Source organism: Dipodomys merriami, unplaced genomic scaffold (assembly GCF_024711535.1).
Source record: "Dipodomys merriami isolate MVZ:Mamm:240054 unplaced genomic scaffold, mDipMer1.0.p SCAF_57, whole genome shotgun sequence".
Taxonomy (NCBI): domain Eukaryota; kingdom Metazoa; phylum Chordata; class Mammalia; order Rodentia; family Heteromyidae; genus Dipodomys; species Dipodomys merriami.
In genome coordinates, this window is record NW_027206146.1 from 5626451 (window position 1) to 5647092 (window position 20642).

General features: G+C 56.9%; 2 protein-coding genes across 3 annotated transcripts; both read right to left on the reverse strand.

Annotated features, from left to right (window-relative positions):
- Positions 1–591: 591 nt before the first annotated feature.
- Cyth2 (cytohesin 2) lies at positions 592–9035 on the reverse strand. 2 transcript variants are annotated; one of them, XM_070001051.1, is made up of 12 exons: positions 8519–9035; positions 7399–7546; positions 7238–7304; positions 6253–6371; positions 4855–4935; positions 4074–4186; positions 3825–3973; positions 3376–3487; positions 1459–1535; positions 1294–1365; positions 1027–1181; positions 592–859 (listed from the first exon to the last, which is right to left on the reverse strand). In XM_070001051.1, exons 1-12 carry the CDS (start codon positions 8535–8537, stop codon positions 772–774), a joined length of 1200 nt encoding a protein of 399 aa, XP_069857152.1. In that variant the 5' UTR covers positions 8538–9035; the 3' UTR covers positions 592–771. The 2 variants fall into 2 exon arrangements, with proteins under 2 accessions (XP_069857152.1, XP_069857151.1); XM_070001050.1 differs by lacking the exon at positions 8519–9035 and adding an exon at positions 8052–8206.
- Positions 9036–10822: 1787 nt separating this feature from the next.
- Kcnj14 (potassium inwardly rectifying channel subfamily J member 14) lies at positions 10823–20364 on the reverse strand. Its single transcript, XM_070001052.1, has 3 exons — positions 20265–20364; positions 14956–15751; positions 10823–12670 (listed from the first exon to the last, which is right to left on the reverse strand). The coding sequence occupies exons 2-3, from the start codon at positions 15670–15672 to the stop codon at positions 12074–12076; spliced, it is 1314 nt and encodes a 437-aa protein (XP_069857153.1). The 5' UTR covers positions 15673–15751; positions 20265–20364; the 3' UTR covers positions 10823–12073.
- Positions 20365–20642: the final 278 nt, after the last annotated feature.

Consider the following 20642-nt stretch of genomic DNA (forward strand, 5'->3'; position numbering starts at 1 on the left):
TGCAGTATCAGCACATCTGAGCCTATAGCATCGGGATTAAAGATGGCAGGGAAGTTCCTGGACAGCCTGGGCTACACAGCAAGACTTGTACTTAAAAAACAAAACCTCTGTGCACCACAAGTGGAGACATGGGGGGGGGTCTCTCCATCTGGAACCAACCAGTCTTTGGTCTCTTGGGAAACCATGTGTACTATAACTAGCCAGATCTTAGATTTGGGGTTATCATAAGCTGAGATGTACACCTTACAAGGTGGATCTGCAGGTCTGGTGCCACACTGCCACCCAGGACTATACTGCGGACAGTGTTGTCCAGGTTCCCAGTTCACAGGCCATGGCTGCCTCCCTAAGTGCTCCTCTATTGTCCAGATTGCCCTGTTCCCAGCCCTGGATGCAGCCCTGAGCAAAGGTAGAGGCTGAGGATCAGAGGTTTCAACTTCCAAGGGTCATTCCCCAGCACCAGCCAATTCTCATCAGGCCTATGGGCTTCTGAGAAAGTGCATGGAGCTCTCTGGGCCACACCAGCCCTCCCATGTGCCAGGTACACAGGGCCCCAGCATCTCAGCTCTGCCAAGGCCAAAGAATGAGGGGGTCTGCAGGCGCAAGAGGTTCATTAATATTAAGATTACCAACAGTGTGTGGATTACAAAGAAGGAAAGAGGAGCTAGAGGTGAATTTTCCAAATGGGGGAACCAGGATCCACAGCCCCAGGGCCCAGGGGTCCGGCCACCCGGGCGGGGCAGCTCCAAAATAAATAATGGACTTGGGGACGGGTCAGGGCTGCTCCTGTTTCTTCTTCACCGAGATCCGCTTCTTTCTCGCTGCTAGCATCTCATAGAAGGGGTCCACACTCACCGCAGCCCTGGGCGAAGAGGAGTCGATGACGGCCAAAGGCCAGGCCCAGCCTCCTCCCTCAGCCCCAGCCTCCTCCCTCAGCCCCAGCCTCCTCCCTCAGCCCCAGCCTCCTCCCTCAGCCCCAGCCTCCTCCCTCAGCCCCAGCCTCCTCCCTCAGCCACCCCGCAGGCTCACTGGATGGACTTGATCCACTCGTCCTTCTCCTCCTGCGTGGGGGCGGAGATGCGGTAGACCATGTGGTTGCCCTCCACCACGCGCCCATCGGCCTCCGTCTTGCAGGCCTTGATGAGCTGCCCCTTGTTGTTGGGGATATAGAGCTCAAAGCAGTTCTGCAGGCAGAGGGAGGGGTAGTAGTTAGGAATGGGGATGCGGGGCTGGGGCCGTGGTCAGGTGGCACAGGAGGGAGGGATTTCCCCCCCCCCCCCCCCCCCGCAGTCTCACCGGCTTCCTGGGGTCATCCACCTCCCGGATGCTCAGGTTCTCCAGTGGGATGATGCCCCTGGGCTCCTTGTCCTGTGGAGCAGGGCCGGCTCAGCTCAGGACCCACAACGCAGCGCCCCCCCTCCACGCTTCCCACACCGTGTGGCCCCGGCCCCCCACACCCACCGTGGTGTACTCGAAGTAGTAGAGGCAGTTGTCGGTGAGGATGAACCAGCGCCGCTTCCAGGTCTTCACCCGGCCCCCTGAAAGGGAAGGGGAGGGGCCGGGCTCAGGGGCGTGGCCTCCTGGGGGCGGAGCCTCCGGGAGGCGTGGCCTCTCGGGGGCGGAGCGGCCGGGGCCTAGGACAGAGGAGGCGCGGAGCAGAGAGGCAAGCAAGCGGGCCAGGCCAGGCGGGGACAGGCCGAGCCCCAGGAACGGCCCACCCGGGGCTCCCCGGCTCGGGGCCGCGGCCCCCACCCCCTCCCGTGGCCCGCGGGGCCGGGCCGGCCGGGTACCTACCTCCTGGGGCGGACAGCGAGAAAGCAGGCAGGACCGGGTGCAGAAGGGAAGGCAGAGTGGGGGCCCCAAGAGCCGCAGCGACAGAAAAGGTGGGCGGGGCGCGGGGCGGACAGAGCACAGCGGAGACAGAGAGGCGGCGGCGGGGAGGGAGAGAGGGGGAGAAAACCAGTTACATCCACTCGAGGGCAGGGCGGGCGGGCGCCGGGAGCCCAGCTCCGCTCCCCACCCATGTCCAGCCGCGGTGCCCGCCAGGGGCGCCCGCCCCACTCCGCAGGCCCCGCATTTCCACAGACAGGGCTGGGAAGTGAGAGAATTCCCACCCTTCCCCGCCCACGAGCACGGGCTGCTGGCTGGGGCCCTTTCCCTCTCTGGGGGCCCAGGGCCTCCTACTGGAGCTTGCCATTTTGCTTTAGACACCGAGCCTTGCTCACTTCGCCCAGGCCGCCCTCAAAAAGCCCAGGTTTATAGATGGACACAGCACGCCTGGCTGCCGTGCACAGGCCGACACCCTTGGGGGGCAACATTTTGCTTCCTGGGCACCAGCGGCTCATGTCTGTTATCCCAGCGACTCAGGAGGCCGAGGTCTCAGGATGGCCGTTCACCTCCAGGTCCTCCGTGACTTCAGCCATGAGCAAGAAAGCTGAGCAAGTTTGAGGCCCTAAGTTAAAGCCCCAGAGTCAGCACCATAAAGAAGAAAAAGCGGCACAATTCTTGCCATGGTGAGGACTCGGCCCTGCTAGGGAGCCTGGCCCCACGGCCTGCTGGGGTCTTCCTCAGAGCAGCCCATCACCCAACTGCCACCCTAAACGGGTGCCAGTGGCTCACGCCTGTCATCCTAGCTACTCAGGAGGTTGAGGTCTAAGGATCACAGTTCAAAGTCAGCCAGGGCAGGAAAGGCTGTGAGACTTTTTATCTCCAATAAACCACCAGAGAACCAGAAGTGGCGCTGTGGCTCAAGTGGTAGAGCGCTCGCCTTGAGCTGAAGAGCTGAGGGACAGCGCCCAGGCCCAGAGTTCAAGCCCCATGACAGACAAAAAAAAAAAGCCACCCTAGCCACACAGGCCACAGCTGGGATCTCTGTGTGGCAACTTCAGTGTGTCAGGGTAACAGAGCTGTACTGTTTCCAGGTCTGTCCCAGTGTCATGACTGCCACCTTCTGTGCCCTGTGCCCAGCATGTCACCCAGGCTGTACCCATCCTCTACCTCCCAGCTAAGGCAGGAGTCCCTCTGGGAAGCAGACATCCTCCGCAAGGCTGCGGGGGCCCAGGGCAGGACACCAGGGACAGCCACCACATGACTGCACAATGAGGCTGATGAATCCTGCACACCGGGCTACCGCTATTCCCAGCAGCCTCCAAGCTGAGGGCAGGGCCTAGCTGCAAGAAGGCTCCACAGTCTTGTGTGGGGAGAGAAGAGTTGCTGTAGGTTCAGGACCCACCCACACCTGCTTATTTTCACACCAGGTTCAGAGAGGTCTAACTACATCCTCAGATCACACAGCACGTTCCTGTGGAAACTGAGTCCTAATCCAGGCCACTCATTTGCCCCTAGTGGGGTGGCAGAGGGAGAGAGCAGAGGCCGTACCCAGCTTAAGGAGCCAGCCCTCCCGGTCGGGGTTGAAGAAGGTGTGGGTCAGGTCGTTCCCATCATCCTCTGGGATCTTGAAGGGCTCATTCCGGATGCTGTCGTAGAGGTTCTGGAGGTTGGGATGGGGCAGGTCAGCAAGGCCTTAAGGGGCAGGGATACGGGGGGGGGGGGGGGGGGAGGGGAAGGGGAGAAAACGGGTGCACCATGGGATGAAAGCAGGGGAGCAGAGGGAACCCCAGGGAGGGAAGAAGAGACACAGGGGAAGTCAACAGAGAATTGGAGTATGGCTTGAAGGAAGAGGCAAGCCCAGAAATGACAGACAGACAGATGCATGCCAACCATCTAATCCATTCCCACTCCAAGTGAGTCTGGCCACCAAGATGGGGCTTTGGGAGGTGCTAGGGGCCAGGGAAGGGGCAAGGAAGGGGCAGGGGAAGGGGGCTGACCCTCAGCAGCTCCTCGGGCAGGTCCCCGCCCTCGTTGATGCCTCGGTTCATGGCCACGAAACGCTCCAGGCCTGGCTTGTCCCGGACGTTGGGGTTGTGCAGGCTGGTGTTCAGCATGATCACGGCAAAGGACAGCACATAGCACGTGTCTGTACCAGAAAGCATGAGTGACACTCCGTGCCAGACCCCAGCTGCCCCACCCCCTCCCGCGCTCCTCCCACCCCACTTAGACCCAGCAGTCACCCCCACCTGTGGACTGGAAGACTCCAGGGTTGCACAGGCAGTAGCGCTGGGCGAAGGCCTCCATCATGCGGTCAATTTTCTGGGCCTCTCCAGGAAGACGAAAGCTCCAGAGAAACTGCCTGGGGTGGGCCAGGAGGAGGGGGGTGTCAGGGAGGGAAAGCCGCTCCCCACAGCCTGTTAGGGTCTGGCCTGACAGAAACGCCAACCTTCGGGGCTCTACTGTTGTTCGGACAGGGGACTCTGATCTGACCAATAAGCATTGGCCATGGGACAGTAGTGGTTCAACAGCACTCTGCCAGGGGCTTCTGCTGTCATGGAGGAGGGGTCCCTGGGGAGGAGTAAAGCTAGTACGTGGGGACCTGGATCCAAGCCATTCCTGAAGGAGGCTCTCATCCGGGGCAATCAATTCCTCAGTGACCCTTCTGAGGATGGCCTGTCACATGCAACTAAGAAAGCCCTGCCAGGGCTGGGAAGGTGGCTCAGTAGTAGAGCGCTTGCCTCGCATGCATGAGGCCCTGGGTTCCATTCCTTAGCACCACATAAGCAGAAAAAAGCCAGAAGTGGTGCTGTGGCTCAAGTGGTAGGGCATTAGCCTTGAGCTGAAAAGCTGAGGAACAGCGCCCAGGCCCAGAGTTCAGGCCCCACGACCGAAAAAAGAAAGAAAGAGAGAAAGAGAGAAAGAGAAAAAGAGAGAAAGAGAGAAAGAAAGAAAGAGAACAAGCAAGCAAGCAAGCAAGCAAGCCCTGCCAGGACACCACAGCCCTCCCCACCAGGATGTCCCGCTCACCTGAGGGCCTGCACCAGGTTGAGGTCGGTGAACTCGTGCAGATCTACAAAAGCATGGAGCACTGCCAGGTTCAGCTCTTCCCTGGAGGACAAGGATAAAGATTACACAGTGGAAAGGACCTGGGGCCGTGGACTGGGAGCAGGCAGGAGGCAAAGCATGGGGGTGCTGCGCGATTTTTTGTTGTTGTTGTTGGTCTTGGGGCTTGAACTCATGACCTAGGCGCTGTCCCTGAGCTCTTTTGCTCAAAGCTAGCTCTCTACCACTTTGAGCCACAATGCCACTTCTGGTTTTTCTGGTGGTTAACTGGAGATAAGAGTCTCATGGACTTTCAAGCTAAGCCTGGCTTCAAACTGTGATCCTCAGATCTCAGCCTCCTGAGTAGCTGGGATTACAGGTGTGAGCCATTGGTGCCCTGCAATACTTTTACATACAGCAAGTAAAATCTTGGTCCTTTTTTCTTTTTCTTTTTTTCAATTTTTGTCAGTTGTGGAGCTTGAACTCTGGACCTGGGCGCTGTCCCTCAGCTCTTCAGCTTGTCAAGGCTAGTGCTCTACCACTTGAGCCACAGTGCCACTTCTGGTTTTCTGGTGGTTTATTGGAGATAAGAGTCTCACAGACTTTCCTGACCAGGCTGGCTCTGAACTGAGATCCTCAGATCTCAGCCTCCTGAGTACCTAGGATAACAGGTGTGAGCCACCAGCGCCCAGCTAAAATCTTGGTCCCACTGATGGCTCAGGCCAAGGTGGGAGCACTCCACTCCTAGAAAGAATATGCACCCTGGGAATCCTGGTTCCCAGTGGGAGATGCAGCCAGGCATTGGCGGTTCACATCTGTAATCCCAGCTACTTAAGAAGCTGAGATCTGAGGATCAAAGTTCAAAGCCAGCTTGGGCAGGAAAGTCCATGAGACTCTTATTTCCAATGACCCAGAAGTGGAACTGTGGCTCAAAGTGGTAGAGCACTCGCCTTGAGCAAAAAAGCTCAGGGACAGCGTCCAGGCCCTGAGTTTTAGCCCCACGACCAAGAACAACAACAAAAAAAGTAGACGTGCAGTGTACATGCTGCCACCCCCTGTCACCCCTCCCATGTCCCCCATGCCATCCCCAGACACAAATGTCCCTGAGCTCCCCCAGAACCACCAGGCTCCTCCTCACTCAGGACTACAGATGTGACCCTACTGGTCACTTCCAGCCACCCCTGTGGCTCCCTGGACAGCAGCCAGGGTACCCACACTCTCCGCAGACACCCCCAAACCCCATTTGATCCTCAGTCACAACACTCGACCCATAGAAAGTCCCTGAACCCCCAAGTCGATACACTCTGTTATAGCCTAGTCAAGGCCTCTCTGGGAACTCTGCTCCACTGGTGTGGGGCAGTAGGGTGAAGCCCGCAGGCTCACCTCTCCCCCAGGTAGTCCCCGATGGCCGTCTTGTTCAGCCCCTCGCCCTTGTATAGGAAGCGGGCAATCTCCTCCGGTGTGTTCTGCAGGAGCTCGTTCTCCACCAAGAACTGGATCCCCTGGGGGAGGGGGCAAGGAGGGGTTGGGTGTCAGTCAGTGCAGAGACCAGACAGCCAGAGCTCCTGTACCTCTGTGACCCCCCCCAACCACTACAGACAGGACCTGGCTCCACCTGGGGTCTGGTCCCTGTGCCCTGCCTAGTTAACTCCCAGACCCAAGCCTGGCCAGCAGAGAACAGATGCTCAGAGTGTGTTTGCTAAAAGACTGCATAACCTCAGGTAAGGGTGAGAACCGGTTACTAGACCGCAGCCTAGCAGGGCAGTGCACATGGCCTCCAGGCTGGACTGGACAATTCTCTGGCTTCCTTGTGTGGAGGAGACAGGCCCACCACAAGGACATCTTTTTTTTCTGTTGGTCATGGGGCTTGAACTCTGGGCCTGGGCGCTGTCCCTGCGCTCTTCAGCTCAAAGCAAGTGTTCTACCGCTTGAGCCACGGCACCACCGCTTGAGCCACAGCGCCACTTCTGGTTTTCTAGTGGTTACTGGAGATAAGAGTCTCACAGATGTTCCTGCCCAGGCTGGCTTTGAACCGTGATCCTCAGATCTCAGCCTCCTGAGTAGCTAGGATTACAGGCGTGAGCCACTGGTACCCGACCACAAGGACATCTTACTCAGAGCTATGGCATCCCTACCCCCAGAGCAAGCGGGGTCAGTTCTCTGTGGGTCCTGGCTGTGCCTACCACAGGATGTGTAAGGGAGGCCTAGAACCCTCCAGAAGCCTCAGCAAATGCATGTCCACCTGGCCAGTGTTCCCACAACAAATGGACAGCTAGTGTCTGAATCCAAGGATTGGCACCCATCACCCTTCTGGAAGCTAGAGACAATGACGACCCCTTCCAAGATATCTGCCTGGGGTTGCCCGCACCTTCTTGGGGTCCATGTTGAATTTCTTCCGGCCCATGGCCATCTTCCGGTTCCTCTGTAAGGTCTTACTGCAAGGGGCAGAGTGGTCAAAGGTCAAAGCCTGGCCATGCCTGGCCCTGGCCAAGCCCCTGACCTCCAAGCTGCTGGCTCCAGACATCTCACCTGCCTTCATTGGCCTCCAGACCCTCCACCTCACTCATGGCTTCACTCAACTCCTCCCGCAATCGCTGGATCTCCACCAGCAGCTCCTGCTTCCGCCGCCGGATGTTCTCCAACTCCATCCGCTCTTCCGGAGTCAGGTCCGGGGGTTCTGGTGGGCCGGGGACAGGGTTTAAGAAATCAGTTCTGCCTGGGTACTGGTGGCTCCTGCTTGTAATCTCAGCTGCTCGGGAGGCTGAGATCTGAGAATAGTTGTTGGAGGTCAACCTGGGCAGGAAAGTCCCTAACACTCTTAGCTCCAGTGAACCACCAAAAAGCCGGAACTGGAGCTGTGGCTCAAAGCGGTTGAGAACTAGCCTTGAAGAGAAACTCAGGGACAGGACCTAGGCCATTGATTCAAATTCTAGTACTACTGGCAGACTCCCACCCCCTAAAAAAGAAATTCTGGGAGCTTAAGAACCGAGGATCCTGCAATCTGGGGCAAATGGGGCAGGGTTAGGAAGTGGGTCTGGAGGAAGTCTGGGTCCCTCGGCCCTTGGAGGAGGAGGGAATCTGGGGTCCATATTCCTAAATCTGGGGGACAGGCGGGACGGAGCCCGAGCACTTAGGTGTAGGGCAAGAAGAGGGCTGGAAGTGTGAACGTGGGGGTCAATTACTCGGGCGGAGACGGAGGCCTCGGTTGTGCGGCTCCATTAAGGGGAGAATGGGGTGGCCGGGACCCCAACGGAGGAAGCGAATGTCAGCTCCTAAGGAGAACTGGGAAGAGGGAGGACGCGGCCCCGAACGTGCCCGGGCTTTGCCTTCGGGAAGCCGGTGCTCCGCACCCCAAGATCTCTGCGCCCCCCCCCCCGCGCCCCTCCCCACGGGGCACCCCCCCCACGCCGGCGCCGCGGGCGGGAACGGCCCCGCCCCAGACCCCGCCCCGCCTCCCGCCGCCGCCGGAAGCGGGCTCGGCCCAAACAATGGCCTGGAACGCCCCGCGCGGCAGGCCCGCCGGAAGCCCGGCCCGCGCCCCTCGACGGCCCGGGGGTCTCGGGACGAGGGGGACGCGAGGCGGCCCCGGGGCTCGTACCGCCACGGGAGACGTTCCAGAAGAAACGCTCCGAGCGCCGCCTTGACCTACCATAGACACCGTCCTCCATGGCGGCTAGGAAGGCCCGCGGAGAGTCCGGAGCTGTCCCGCCGGCCGGGCCTGGATCCGCGTTGGCCCGCGGGCTCGGGTGAGCCCGCTCAAACGCCCCGGGAGCCACCGCCGCCTCCTCAGCGCCAGTCCTCAGCGCTGAAAAGACTCTGCTTGCACTGCCCAACCGCCCGGCCGCTAGGCACCGCCCCCTCGTCTCGACACTGGCCAATCCTCGGAGGGCTCCCTCGTCTGCTCCGCCTCCGACATTGAAGGGTCTCTTCCCAGACCAATAAGCACACAAGAAATAAATGTAGCAATGTCCGGGCTGGAAGGAGACGGCCTGTGGGACCAATCGGAGTAAGGGGAGGGCACCAAGTCCTGCCTCCGAAACAAAAGAAAGCCCTTGGCAGGCGTGCCCTCCAATGAGAACCCTCAGAAAGGAGTGGCTGGGTGGGGAGGGGAGCGAGGGAGAAGGCTCTGCGATGCTGAGAGGACTGCGCCTGCGCAAAGAGTCCGGTCAGCCGAGCCGAGGCTCTGGGGAGACGTTGCTAGGGGGCGGAACTTTGTTAGTCTTGCTGCTAGGGGCGGGGCCTCAACTGTGGGTTGTTACCCCGAGCCACGCCTCCTAGAGGTCCAAGCTGCCTTTTGACCACCGCGGTTACTAAGCAACCGGGAGCCGCGCCGGCCTAGCCTGTGGTCTCCCTTTGCCGGGCACATCCCTCTCCTCTCAGCTCCCCTCCCCAGCCTCTTATAGAACCACAGGAAGGGGTGGCGAACCCCCCTTACTCCCCCCACCGTCCTTCTTAAGATCCTTTCACAGCTCTCCCAAACTGGGACCTCCCTGCCCCTACCCCTCTCCTCCTCGTCCTCCCTGCACGGAACACGGGTGCAGGGGCCCTGTAACCACGCACCCCTAACGGGGGCCAGGCCTCGTCCTCATTTGCCGTCGTGGGGCTGCGCAGGTGGGGATGGATTCAGGGCCAGGACCTGGTTAAGCCTTGGGATTAGACAAGGATCCTCCTAACCTCGCCGACCTTTCCGAATGGCCCTGCGCCGCCCTTCTCCGTGGGGACCCAGACAGGGCCACACTCTCCCTCCAGTCAGGACCCCCCCACCTTGCCCCTTGCCCCCCATCCAGCAGCCTGACCCCACCCCTGGATCTCCATCCACCGACCCCTTTCCTGCCCAAGACACTGAGCTGGGAGGGCTGCCAGCTAATTAATCCCATCCGGTTCTTAGCTGGGGATTCTGAAGGATAAAGAGAAGAGAAGGGGAGCCAGGAGAGGGGACTGGGTTGATGCAGAACTTGGCGGGCTGGTGGCCAATGACAATGCCTGCCCTCTGTGCAGGACACAGGGTGGAAACACTCCCTGCTCTTCCTGGCACTGGCTCCCTCTGCGGCTGGCTCCCTGCCACTTGGGCACTTAGGTTAATGACAACACTGACAGGTTGGACCCAAGGACCCGTGTGCCCCAGAAACACACAGATGTCTTTCATCCAGGGACTGGTCCATGGCTAACATGCCTACTTTCTTCACAGTGGGAAAACCCTGGGTCTGTTGCACACAACCTCTTTCTTCCACAGCCTCCTGAGCAGGACCAGGGAGATGATGAGCCACAGCCCAAATGATTCCTTGGTGGCCCTAAGACTCAGTCACTCAAGTTCAGAGCCAGGCTTCAAGATCAGCTCCCATCTCCCCCCCCCATCTGTTGTAAAACCCAAGTGGGGGGGACTAGTCAGGAACCCCGAGGTCCTGCACCACTCACTCAGCTTACCAAAGGTGAGGAATCACCCAGCTGGAAAAACTCCAAGATCTGATGCCCTATTTTTGCAGATGGGGAAACAGGCAGAGAGGGGAATGATTTGTCCAAAGCGGGGGGTGGGGTGGGGTGGGAGAGAACACTGAGGCAGAAAGCAGAGAATGTTGTGTAAATCTGGTAAACTTTTTTTTTTTTTTTTTTTTTTACTTTTTGGGTCTGGTCATGGGGCCTGAACTCTGGGCCTGGGCACTGTTTCTCAGCTCTTCAGCTCAAGGCTGGCGCTCTGCCACTTGAGCCACAGCGCCACTTCCGGCTTTTTTTGCTTATGTGGTGCTGAGGAATCGAACCCAGGGCCTCAGGCATGCAAGGCAAGCGCTCTACTACTGAGCCACCTTCCCAGCCCGAAATCTGGTAAACTTTGAATTTAGTTTTTCTGCATCCCTGAAAAGGACTCCAATCTAATTAGCTTGAGTCAGTTTCCAACCTTGCTGAAGAAACCAGAGAGGAAAATAGATACCTGTATTTATATTATATATATATTATACATATGTATAACATCATTAAGAAATACAGACACATAACTAGATGCAGTGTTCCAGAACATTCAAGACACACCAGCCTTGGGTCTCTCCCTCCCCTTACCCACTCATCAGTCCTGTGACATGCAGGGTCTCAGCTGGACCCTCACTTGCTAGGTCTGCCCCGAAATGCTACTTCTTCAGTTCCTCTCCTGGAACAGCCAAGTAGTCAACCTGGAGGTGGGGAGAATTTCCAGGCTTTGCAGATCTGGCTACTCTGGATCCCCGGAGCCTCAGTTCCCTTTGGCATTTCAGAACCACAAGCAGTCATGGAGGATGGTGTAGAGTGGACCATCCGCTCCCCTGGGCAGACCGGATGCAGTGGACCGCAGACACTAGAATCCTTCCTTAATTCTCATCAGCGGAGCAGCTCTCAGAATCTCAGTTCCTTTGGATGTACTAGAATGGCACTTCAAACAAAAACCCAAAACCATCCTGTGGGTCATTTAGAAGCAGCATTTATGCCCCCAGCTGGATGTTTTTTTGAAGTTCTCGATCCTCCTAAAGCCACAGACAACCCATTGTTGCATGTATTCTAGAAACATAACTCTGCATGGGTTCTCCATTTGTTCAGATCTCTAGGCCAAACTGTTCTAGAATCACAAGGCCTTAGTAATCAACCTGGACACACAGAATCTGAACTCATGAACTTTCTGGAACCACAAAGTCTTTCCTCTACATGTGGTTGCCTTATCTTTGTCTCTGGTAAATCGAGATGGCCTTGAATCCTTGCACTTGTGCGCCACTTCCCCTGCTGAGTTGATGTGGAGAATGATTTGCTTCTTTGTTGACTGAATCAAGCCTGACCTAGAGATTCTGGATCGCCATTGGTGATCAAGAACTGCTGACTTCCTCCCAGGAGGCAATGGGGCAATGGTCTCTACCACTGGTTTCTGACTCTGATCAACACCCAGGCCCAGCCACAGAGAGGAATCCAGAACCACTAGGCCTTGCCTCTTGGTTGGTCTAGAATCCTGGATCTCTTAGCTCAGGTAACAACTCAGGAATTGGGCTCATAGAGGGGTCCCCGAAATGTCCTGTTTGGTCTACTAGGCACAGCAGGACCTCACCATTTAATCTGTCCCCCCCCCATTCCCTCCAGGAGGCCTTTGGTCTTAGGAAAATGCCTGCCCGCATCCCAGAAGAGGGGCCGATCGCTCTCCATCCTGCTCCTTCTGGGAAGGGGACACCAGCGGGGATGGGGACACCTGCTGGGGTCAAGGAGGCAGGGTCAGCGGCAGGGTTGGTGAGATAACTCTGGGGCTGGCAGCTCTGTCTTCTGCCTCCTGCCCCGGCTCTTCCTGGGTCTCCTCCTCATCCTCTTCCTCCTGGCAGCAGCTGAGAGCAAGTTCATTTTCATAACAAAACGCGGCCAGGGAGCCAGGGAAGCTGGACTTGGGGCTGTGGGAAGCCTGCTCGGCGCGCTCGTCCAGCTCCTTGGCACTGCACACCGGTGTCCCTGGGACCTCGTAAGTGCGATGGAAATGGCGATAGTCCACTTCATACTGTGAGCCCCGCTGGAAGAGGACAGGCTCGAAACGATGGCCCCACAACAGCTCCCCGGGGAGGTAAGAGGAGCGGCATTGTGTGGTCATCGCTGTGGCCTCCACCATGCCCTCTAGGATGACCACCAGCTCAAAGTCTGCCCGGGCCAGCTCCGCCCGGCCCAGCTCATACAGCGGACTGGACGAGTCGATCTCATGCACGATAGTAATGGGTGACACCAGGAAGATGCGATCCGTGCCTCCGTCAAAGCCCACGTCCACGTCCTGGTGATCTAGAGGGATGTACTCCCCCTCCGGGGTCACTCGGGGCTGCAGGAGAAAGCCAAGGACCACAGCCAGACAGAAGGCAGCCACACATTTCCGGGAGAATGGAGACAGACATGCCCAGAGAGAAGATAGCCAAGATGGTGGAGAGAGCGAGGGATGGGTAAAGATTGATTCAGGGAGAGGGCCAAAGACCCCAGGGTTAAGAGGGACAGAGACTCAGAGCAAAAGGAACAGAGAGATGTCAGAGACAGAGTCAAAGAGAAAGGAAAACAGAGACCCAGACAGATACCCAGAAGGACAGAAAAAGAGAAGTAGAAAGAGGGGAACAGAAAGCCAGAAAGAGAGAAGCAGACAGAGGAAGAGACAGATTCAGAGGAATGGGGGGGGGGACAGAGGGAGAACCGGGAAGAAGGGGTGGGACGCAGACCCAGAGACCCAGAGAGAAGGGGAAGATTGTGGTTCAAAGACACAGACAGGGGATAGAAACCCAAAGATAAACAGGGAAGGACACAGATAGGGGTGGTTGATAGAAAAAAGGAGGGTACAAGAGGGCCAGAGTGACAACATTGAAGATTGGAGGATGAGGAGGGAAAGGGAAAAAAGTTATTAATATATGTGGGAGAAAGAGAAACCAGGATGACGAGAAGGACAATCTAGGTCCAACACCCAGCATCTCACTCTACTTTAGGTGAGCCCCAGGTTGGGGCTGGGCACCTTTCTCTAGCAGCTGACTGGGGACCCCAAAAGCTTCTGGGAATTGTAGTTCCCATGGCCACAGATTCCTCCTTTTGCCTCAAATCCAGCCTCAGCCCAGGGTTGAGTGGCTCCACTTGGACAAAGGCATCTGTGTCTTCCTCCTCCCCTGCTCCCATCCCCAGTACATTGAAGACCAGGACATTTGAACATTTTTTTTTTCTTTTGGTTGGTTGTGGGTTTGAACTCTGGGGCCTGGGCTCAAGGCTAGCACTCTACCACCTGGAGCCACAGTTCCACTTCCGGTTTTCTGGTGGTTCATTGGAGATAAGAGTCGCATGGACTTTCCCACCCAGGCTGGCTTCAAATCGTGATCCTCAGATCTCAGCCTCCTGAGTAGCTAGGATGACAGGCGTGAGCCACTGGCACTCTGCTCGTTTGAACAATTTGACCACAGGGGTAGGAAGATAGGTCCACCCCACAGACCTTGGAGAAAGAATGTTTTTCAAGGACCCAGGTGTGAGTGCTCCCCTAAGAGCCTGAGGCCCTGAATTCAATCCCAGAAATGAAAAGCAAAATAACAAAAGATCTAGGGTTTTCTAAGATAGGCATGGTGGTGATCCATGTCTGTAATCCCAGCTACTCCAGAGGTGGAGGCAGGGACATGGTGAGTTCAAGGGCAGCTGGGGCAGAGCTAGGAAGACTGTGTTTCACAAACAAAGGGGCTGAGCACTTGGCTCAAGAGGCAGAGCATGTGCCTACCAAGCTCAAGGCCCTGAGTTCAAACTCCAGTACTATCATAATGCTGGCCCTGTGCTCTCAGCTCTGCTGGCCTAAGTGCAGCTGGCCTTGGGCTCTAAGCCACAGCCACTCTGGTGTCTCGGTGTCTGCTGGGAGTTGTGAACCTGAGCCCTGGGAAGGTCACTTGGTCCCACACAGAAAGGTGACATCTCAGTTCACTATCTGGGTAGTGATGGATGATGCTCAGGTCCACAGGGAGGGTGGTCCTCAGAGTTTTTTTGTTGTTTGTTTTTTTTTGGTCAGTTGTGGGGCTTGAACACAGGGCCTGGGTGCTGTTCAGCTTTTTCAATCAAGGGTAGGGCTTTATCACTTGGAGTCACTTCTCATCTCCATTTCTGGTAGTTAATTGGAGTCTCACAGACTTTCTTGCCCAGGTTGAACAATGATCCTCAGCCTCCTAAACAGCTAGGATTACAGGTGTGAGCCCCAGTGCCCAGTTGGTGAGACTCCTATCTCCCAACTAAATCACCAGAAAGCCAGAAGTGGAGGTGTGGCTCAAGTGGTAGAGTGGGTGGAATAAAGCTAATTGAGTTCAAGCTCCAGGACCGGCATCAGAAACAACCACCAGACCTGTCTCCTGAGTCTACCTCTCCAAGAGTTAGTGGCTCATGGAATAAACACCCCAAGTTGCCAAAGGCCCTGTGGGAGATGGCGGGGGGGGGGGGGGGGGGAAGATCTCTTTCCCCCCTCCTCCCACCAGCAGCAGCTGGGCCCACATATGGATCGCTCTGCCTCTCCCCGGCCCCATCCCCAGGGGAGATGGAGCCCCTTTGGCCGCCCCATGCACCTGCAGCAGCCGGGCCCGCAGGTGGGCCTCCCTTCCCCACACGCACCTGCAGCAGCTGGGCCCGCACGTGGGCCTCCACCAGGTGGCTGCGCCGCAGGTTGCCCACCCGCCACATGAGGCAGAGGCGGCGGTCGCGCAGCGCCACCACGGCGTTCTCGCTGAAGACCAGCGTCTCGTTGCGCTTCTTGGGCTTGGCCATCTTGGCCATGACGGCGCCGACGACGAAGGCGTCGAGCACGCAGCCGGCGATGCACTGCAGCACCACGGCGGCCACGGCGGCCGGGCACTCCTCGGTGACGCTGCGCACGCCGTAGCCGATGGACGTCTGCGTCTCCAGCGCGAAGAGGAAGGCGGCCAGGAAGCTGGCCACCTGCGAGAAGCAGGGCGCGGGCGGCGGGGGCGCGGCCAGGTCGCCGTGCAGCGAGGCGATGAGCCAGAAGGCCAGGCCGAAGAGCAGCCAGGACGCCAGGAAGGAGCAGGAGAAGAGCAGGCACATCCAGCGCCAGCGCACGTCCACGCACGTGGTGAACAGGTCGCTCAGGTAGCGCGCGCCCTGGCCGCCCAGGTGCACGAAGCGCACGTTGCAGTGCCCGTCCTTCTTCACGAAGCGCCCGCGCCGCCGCGAGCCCGCGCCCGCGCCCGCCGGGGCCCAGCCGTTCCCGCACGGCCCCGGCCCCGCCTCCGGGTCAGCCCGGCCCGGCCCCGACCCTGACCCCGGCTCCGCCGCGCCGCTCAGGCGGCGCAGGGCCCCAGCCAGGCCCATGGGGCGGGGGGGAACCCCGTCCTCCTGTTCCTCTTCCTCCTCCTCCCGCGTGGCCTAGCAGGGGGCAGGCGCCCCAGACCTGCAGGGAGAAGACACCGGTTACGGGTGTCCGCGGGGGATGGGGGGGTGGGGAAAGGACCGGCAGGTTGCACTGTCCGGGTGGGGCCTCCAAAGGTTAACGCGGGTGTGGTGGTGCACCACCCGCCTGTAATCCCAGCTTCTAGAAGCGGGGCGACTCTCCTGCGTGTCATCCTAGATACTCAGGAGGCTGAGATCCGAGGATTGCCGTTTGAAGCCAGCCCTGACAGTAAAGTCTGTGAGGCTTTCATCCCCCATGAACTACCAGAAAACAGAAGTGGCACTGTGGCTCAAAGTGTGGAGCACCCGCCTTAAGCAATAAAACTCAGACAGCACCCAGGCCCCAGGTTCAAGCCCCAGGATGGACCAAACAATTAGAAACAAATAAAAAATCAACCAACAGCCCTGGGAGACTGAGATCTGAAGATTGAGATTTGAAACCAGCTTGGACAAGAAAGTCTGTGAGACTTATCTCCAATCAACCACCAAAAAAACACAAGTGCAGGTGTGGCTCAAAGTGGAAAAGTACCAACCTCGAACAAAAAACAGCTAAGGGCCAGGATCTGGGCCCAGGCATTGAGTTCAAGCCCTACAACTGACAAAAAAATTCACAAATTCATAAATTCCAGAGCCAGCGCTGGGAAGGTGGCTCAGTGGTAGAGTGCTTGCCTTGCATGCCTAAGGCCCTGGGTTCGATTCCTCAGCACCACATAAGCAAAAAGAAAAAAGCCGGAAGTGGCGCTGTGGCTCAAGTGGTAGAGTGCTAACCTTGAGCTGAAGAGCTGAGGGATAGCACCCAGGCCCAGAGTACAGGCCCCACGACCGGACCCCAAAAAAAAAAAACCCATAAATTCCAGAGCCAGGTTTATGACTCAAGTGGTACAGTACTTGCCTACCAAGCCTGAGGCAGAGTTCAAACTCACATATTGCCAAAAAGTATGTAATTATGTAACCACAGAGAAAAAAACTGTGTATGTATGTATATTTTTATGTACTCATGTGTGTATAGGTGTAACTGGAAAGAGTTCAGTGGTAGGGTACTTGTGCAAGACCTAGGCCCAATCCTCGGTCCTGGAAAAACAAAGCAGGCAAAGGAATGTCATTTCTCCAAGGAAAAGATGCAAATGGCCAATGGATGAGCACTTGAGAAGTATCACAGCATCAACAGTCATCAGGGAAATGCAAAGCTTAGCCACAGAGGCTGAGAGTGGAGCTTAGTAGTAGTCCCGGACTCAACACTAAGTACCAACAAAGTAAAACCAAAAGCCTTTGGCCCATACACGGGCTCTAACCTACCACCCAGGGACGAGGGACTGCAGTAGAAGAGGTGGTCATGAATATGCCTGCGAATGTGGATATGACGTCATCTTACACTACCCAGAGACTGGGAATTGTGTAGCCCTTGTGGAACCTGGCAATTTCTCTCTCAGTCGTGGGGTTTGAACTCTGGGCCTAGGTACTGTCCCTGAGCTTTTCAGATCAAGGTGAGTGCTCTACCACTTAAGCCACAGCACTTCTGGTTTACTGGTGGTTAATTGGAGATGAGTCTCATGGTTTCCTGCCTGCGCTGGCTTTGAACTGTGATCTTCAGATCTCAGCCTCCTGAGTAGCTAGGATTACAGGTGTGAACCACCAGCACCTGGCCTACCACTGGCAATTTCTTATAGTGCTCCTTAAACAGACTTCCTGTATGCCTTGAATTCCACCTGTCTCTCTACCCAAGAATGAGAGATGTCCATTGGAAGTGTGTACACATTCATTCCTAAGGGCAAAGACAGACACTAGATATCTATCCACTGGGTGATGAAATTTCTATTCAGCAAAATCAGATGTGTCAGTTATACACCTGTAATTCAAGCACTTGAGGTTTACAGGCAGGAAGATTATGAGTTCAGTGCCAGCCTGGGTTACACAGAGACCGCCACAAACATGGTAGAAAGGACAAATGGATACAGCATACTTGGTGTGTGTCAGTGCTGAGTTTGAACTTGGCCTTCCCATGACAGCAAGGAATTATGACACCCTACATCCCCTTTTCCTTGTTTTCTAATAGGGTCTTCTACACAAGCTGGCTGAGATCCTCCTATTCACTATTTCCACATAGCTGAGATGACAGAGGTCTCCCACCATGACCAGCCTTTATTTTCTGTCAGTTGTGGGGCTTGAACTCTGGGCCTGGGATCTGTCCCTCACTTCAAGGCTAGCACTCTACCACTTGAGCCACAGCGCCACTTCCAGTTTTCTGAATGGTTTATTGGATGTAAGAGTCTCATAGACCTTTCTGCCTGGGCTGGCTTTGAACTGTGATCCTCACATCTCAGGCTCCTGAGTAGCTAGGATTGCAGGCATGAGCCACTGGCACCAGCCTTATTAAAAAAAAACACAAAAACCCAAAACCTTTTTAAGTAGTTGTACAGAGGCATTAGCATACAATCAAGATTTATGAATACACAGCATCTTGATTAATGTCACCTGTACATCAATCTCCTCTCATCCCCATTTTTTCTCAGGCTGGTCTTGAGCCACAATCCTGACTTCAGCTCCTGAGCAGCTAGGACTACCAGCAATATGTGAAACAGGATGCTTTTTCATACAAGGGACTGGAGTATCCATGGGCTCTGATGTCTGAAGTGAGTCCTGGAATGGCTCCTGGACTGGGCTTGTTGAATCAGGCAGCTGTGGGGTATATCCTGGCCTGGCCACTCAGCTGCTGCAGGACAGTGGCAGGTGGAAACCCTTCCTGAGCCTCAGGGCCTGGGCACTGTCTCTGAGCTTCGTTTGCTCAAGGCTAGCACTCTACCACTTGAGCCACAGCACCACTTGCATTTTTCTATGTATGTGGTACTGAGGAATTGAACTCAGGGCTTCAGACATGCGAGGCAAGCACCCTACCACTAAGCCACATTCCCCTCCTTCTTTGTAGTGCTGGTCAGTCCTGAGACTTCATCTCAGGGCCTAGGTGTTGTTCCTTAGCTTTTTCACTCATGGTTTAAGCCACACCTCTCCTTCTAGTTTTTTGAATTGTAAGGGTCTTATAGTCTTGTCTAGGCTGGCTTTGAAACATGATCCTCACATCTCAGCCTCCTGGGCAGTTAGGACTACAGATGTAAGCCACCAGCAGCCACCTACAATTTTTCCTTTAAAAGATGGACTGGCTATGTAGCCCAGCCTGGCTTTGAACTCACTATCTTGTCTCAACCTCCCAAATGTTGGGATCACAGGTTTGTGCCACTACCACATCCCGCCTTTCCTCTCATTTACAGTTTGGGGAAGGAATCTCAGCCTCCTCCTAGAAAGGAGGGGAGAGGCAGCGTGGGATCTGGCTGAGACTAAATAGCTCCATGTAGACCCCACAGGGTCCTTGGCAGGGCCTAGGGCCCCATCTAAGTGGTTGTGTTGGGATGAGTGGGTGAGTCAACAAGGTTCCCTGTTGAAGCTCTGCACCCTCTCTCCCAGCCCCATGACCATCCAACCATGGGTGTGTGTGTACATCAAGGACGGCAGGCACGCTTCACAGCAAGGCCAAGGTACCTGGACCCTCCTCACCATCAACCCCAGGCAAATTTGCAGCCTGAATTGGCCGCCCCCCTCCCCCACTCTGCATTAGCACCCCAGCAGGACCTGGGAGACCCAGGCACACAGTCATGGGTGTTCAGACACCACAAGCTGCGATCAGGTCCAGTCTCAGGCACCCGCTGACGCACACCCCTCGGTTCACTCACCTCAACTGCTCAGGATGCCGGAAGGCCCAAGGGCATCACCCCATGTCACACCTGGGGAACAGGCTGAGCCCACAGTTGGCCCACCGTGCAGGGGGCAATTGGGGTCTGCATAGGGGCACCCAACATGACCTACTCCCACCCTACCCCCTCTGCAAGGCAGGAGGGGAGGGAGAGGAGCTCAGTCCTGACCCCTCCTCCACCTGACCTGCGAGAGGAGCTTAATGTTTCCATATAAAGGAGCTGGAGCTTAAGGTGCTTCAACTTCGTGTCAAAGTCATAGTCTAATCTGGGGCGGAGGAATCCCGCCCTCCCCTCCCCTGAAACCAACACTGCCTTTTGAGCCCCAGATGCCCCTCCCTCCCCGTGGCTCAGCAGGGGGGGGGGTCTGCATAGCAGGCAGGAGGGCAAACACAGGACTCAATGGGTGCCAGATTGGGAAGGGGCTTAGAGGGGACTGACCTGGCTGGGTGGGGAAGGGGGGTGGGTCAGGGAGGAGGACAGTAGGGGAAAGGACAAACTCAGAAACAGAAACTCCTAGGGGAGCAGAGGACCAGCAAGGGCTCCCGGGAGGACCAGGGACAGAGTGGGAACTGGGAGCCATTGGAGGAGACAGACAGGGAAGAGCCCGGCAGAGGCCAGGGCCATGGAGTAGGGGCGACAAAACTGGGGTCACAGCTGGAGACTGGGAGCTGGGCCAGAGTCACTACTGAGGATGTGGGTACAGAGGGAGGTGGGTGGCCCTGGGGCAGGCTGCATACGGAGAGGAGGATGTGTGTGGAGGGAGGCACGTACCTGGCGGGGCAGCCCACCCCCATGCCCTGTGCTGGGGGCTCCTTTGAGTGGCCTGAGGGCCGGACGCCTTGCAGGTGTCAGGAGGGGCTGCGCTGGGTGCCTGCCCTGAGCCACAGAGGATCAGCTGGGCAGGGGGGCGGGGCAGGGCGGGCTGAGCCGCAGAGGGGGGCGGAGGCAGGAGGCGGGCCAGGCAGGGTGCTGGGCAGCAGCCCAGGCAGGCTGGAGTCGGTGCAGAGGCTGGGTGGCAGGGAGCCATGGAGATGCCATGGTTTAGAGGCCACAAGGAATGGGGAGATGACCCAGAGGATATAGAAAGGGGGCCTGGGGCCCCCAGATAAACATTAGTGAGGTGGGGCCCCGGTGACCATGCGACCCCTT